At 37.7% G+C, this 3,257-nt stretch overlaps 1 protein-coding gene across 1 annotated transcript; it reads left to right on the plus strand.

Annotated features, from left to right (window-relative positions):
- Window positions 1–2,617: 2,617 nt before the first annotated feature.
- On the plus strand, window positions 2,618–3,050 carry LOC101286254 (40S ribosomal protein S26-like). Its single transcript, XM_012531501.2, has one exon. It carries the CDS (start codon window positions 2,618–2,620, stop codon window positions 2,915–2,917), a length of 300 nt encoding a protein of 99 aa, XP_012386955.1. The 3' UTR covers window positions 2,918–3,050.
- Window positions 3,051–3,257: the final 207 nt, after the last annotated feature.

Here is a 3,257-nt window from a genome sequence, read left to right on the forward strand (position 1 = left end):
TATTATAAAACTTGTGTTTTATTCAATAGTTGGCCAGTTTCATCTTAATTTTATGTCAGTTAAGCATTGATGTTTACCCTTTCCCTAGGGTATAACAGTTCTGGCATACAAAGAAAATGTACATTATATTAACAATGAAGAATAACTCTAAAATGATACCTTAGATGAAGAACTTTTTCCTTGCTTTCTTGTTTCTTCCTCAAGCTTTAATATTTGTCTAAAAACTTTTATTTTGCACTAGCTCAGTACCTAGAAAAGATTTTTGACTATAGCAATTCAAGGAGAGCACCAAACTTTATAATATATAAAGTATATTAATATATAAAGTATATAACATATAAAGTATATAATATACTTCAGGGCTTGTCTCTAGGCAAGAAGCAGGAATGGTTGGTACTAATGGGAGCAGAACGGTACTGAAAGAAAACCAGCTCATGGCATTATGAATCATAGGGCTCTAAAACATTTATAAATGAGTGAAAAGGCTTGGGGCTGACATGAATTATGAGTCTCATTATGGCACTATAATATCTCCAGCAATGCTTCAGAGGGGCATGACACCTCCCAAGAAAAGTGGTAAGACTTCCATTACATTACTTTTCTACTGGTAGTTGGCTATGGTCAAGGTGGGCTACGATCTGTATCCCTGGAGTACACATGGCAACATATCTTTGCATATAAATGTTGGTCAAGATCCTGCAAGACTCCTTTCTTCTATGTGCCAAGCATTACTCTTGACCTTCAAGAAATATTAACAGGCCCTAGAGTGAGGACAGCATTTCCAATCTTTCCATTTCTTTAAATAGCACTTAGGGAGGCTACAATGCTCCTATTCTTTTCCACATGCCGATAGACACTCAGCAATATTGAAAAAAGATATTTCCCAGAAAAAAAATACATTAGTTACTTACAGTAGTTGTGAAAAGAAAAAAAAGTGGTGAGCTCCTTACTAGTGCAAATATAAAGGCTCTTAGAATTAGCACGTTCTTGATCTTTATCATCTCAGTTCAGCCTAGGCTAACATAACTTCACTAATTATGAAGTGGGTGAATTGAGAGAAAAGACTGTCTGAAGTAATTAAAAGACTGCATTGTCAATCCTTTCCAAGAAAAATTTGTATTATTTTCAAGTAAATAGGCTTATCAAAGCATGGCTTTAAGCAATGGCGTGTGTTTTTGCTTTCCGTTTTTCCATTACATTTTTGTATGCACACAAATATTTCTAAAATAACTGCAAAAAGTGTGTTAGCTTAAGCAGGCAAACATTCTGCTTGGAAATTCACTTATGCTGTTCCTGTGTTAAGAATCTCTACACACACACATACTTCTAGTGTGTATATATTTATCTATCTATCTCCTACCAATTGTGATGATGACCAATTAGAATTATTGTGATTTCAGTGTGTGGCAGGGATACTGCTATACGGTTGCAAAACTTCTTTTTCCTCTTAGGACAAAACGTAGACTTTGAGAGTCCAGCCTCCTTTCAGTGACATAGGGTCATGTTACTGAGTTCTGGTCTTTAAATGTGAGTGGGGGTGATATTTGCCACTTCCAGCCTGGCCTGTAGGAACATCCTGACTGATGCTCCCTTTTTTTGTCTCACCAGCTGAACGGAATATGGTAGAGGACTCCAAGGCCTTAGGAAACTGGGAAGCTACCAGATCAAAAGGATCCTAGGTGCCTGAATAACGCCACAACTCCTTGCTGACCCACATCTGATATAAGGTAAGTGACAAACATTTATTATGTTAAGTCACTGAGATTTGGGAGTTATTTGCTATACGTAGTTGTTAGCTTACCCTAGTGAATTAATAATACATATAGTTTTTAATTTAAAATGTGTGAAAATATGAACTCAAAGTATTCCTGTTTAAGACACACAGCAAAATTGAAGAGGTATTTTCCTCCTTTTGTCATGTGTTACAGGAATGTCTTCTCAGAGATCTGTAGCCTTTCATTTATTAGAAAATTGTGCTATTAGAGAGAGAAATTATTGGACCAAATTAAGCAATTCTTAGAAGAAAGTACATCCAGGAACGTGGTTTAGCACATACTCAGGGGCACAGGTCCTGTCACTATTTGGATCCCATCCTCCATCACTTTATTTATCCCTGGATCCTTGTTTTCTACTGCTCTCTCAGCCTCTCAGCCTTCCAGTCCCATTGCTATTCCTAGGTGTCAGTATTCAATATCTGACCACACACCATCAGAAAATCTCTGTCCTCCACTTTCCTTTCCTTTTCTATTACAACTAGAAAAGGACTTTGGTTAGTTTGTGGAATGACAGCTACAATTAGTATGTGGGCTTTAGCATGTTCATTGGGATTTGCTACACTAATCAGACTAACTTATAGCTTGTAGACTATGAAAGGCTTTTCTCGTAGTGATTAGTATCTACATGTTTTCTGTGTGACTTATCAGTACAGAAGACCTAAATCACTGTAATAACTACAAAAGACGTTACAGAGAAGAGAAAAACAACATTTTTACTTTGAAAACTGCCATAGACTATAAAGCTTATTTTTGTATATTTAAATCCTAAGATATGAATACATAAATCACATACATACATATACAATTAAGAACTTCATCTAGCTCTCTCGCCTCCTGCCAAGATGACCAAGAAAAGAAGGAATAATGGTCATGCCAAAAAGGGCCGCGGCCACGTGCAGCCTGTTCGCTGCACCAGCTGTGCCCGATGCGTGCCCAAGGATAAGGCCATGAAGAAGTTCGTCATTCGGAACAACATAGAGGCCGCAGCCGTCAGGGACATTTCTGAAGCGAGTGTTTTCGACGCCTATGTGCTTCCCAATCTGTATGTGAAACTGCATTACTGCATGAGTTGTGCCATTCACAGCCAGGTAGTCAGGAATCGTTCTCGGGAAGCCCGGAAGGACCAAACACCTCCACCCTGATTTAGACCTGCGGGTGCTGCCCCACGACCTCCACCAAAGCCCATGTAAAGAGCTAAGTCCTTAAAGACTAAAGAAATACTGTCCCCTGGAAAGACAATAAAGTGGAAATTATACTTAAGAAAAAAAAAAGAAATTCGTCTATAATATTTCTAATGATTTCATGAAAGTAAAGTAGGGTTATTTTCTTAAATTATGAGTCCTTATGCTTTCCTTCAGTAAGAACTCTACTTGTTTCCCAGAAAGCTTTACATCTCCCTAAAATTCATATGTTGAAGTCTTAACCCCCCGGAACTTCAGAATGTGACCTTATTTGTAAATAGGGTCATTGCAGATGTAAGTG

The sequence above is a fragment of the Orcinus orca genome, chromosome 9 (genome assembly GCF_937001465.1).
Source record: "Orcinus orca chromosome 9, mOrcOrc1.1, whole genome shotgun sequence".
In the NCBI taxonomy this organism is placed as follows: domain Eukaryota; kingdom Metazoa; phylum Chordata; class Mammalia; order Artiodactyla; family Delphinidae; genus Orcinus; species Orcinus orca.

Bases quoted from the DNA above. Each gene is read 5' to 3' on its own strand.
- LOC101286254 (XM_012531501.2), top strand. From the start codon at position 2,618: ATGACCAAGAAAAGAAGGAATAATGGTCATGCCAAAAAGGGCCGCGGC.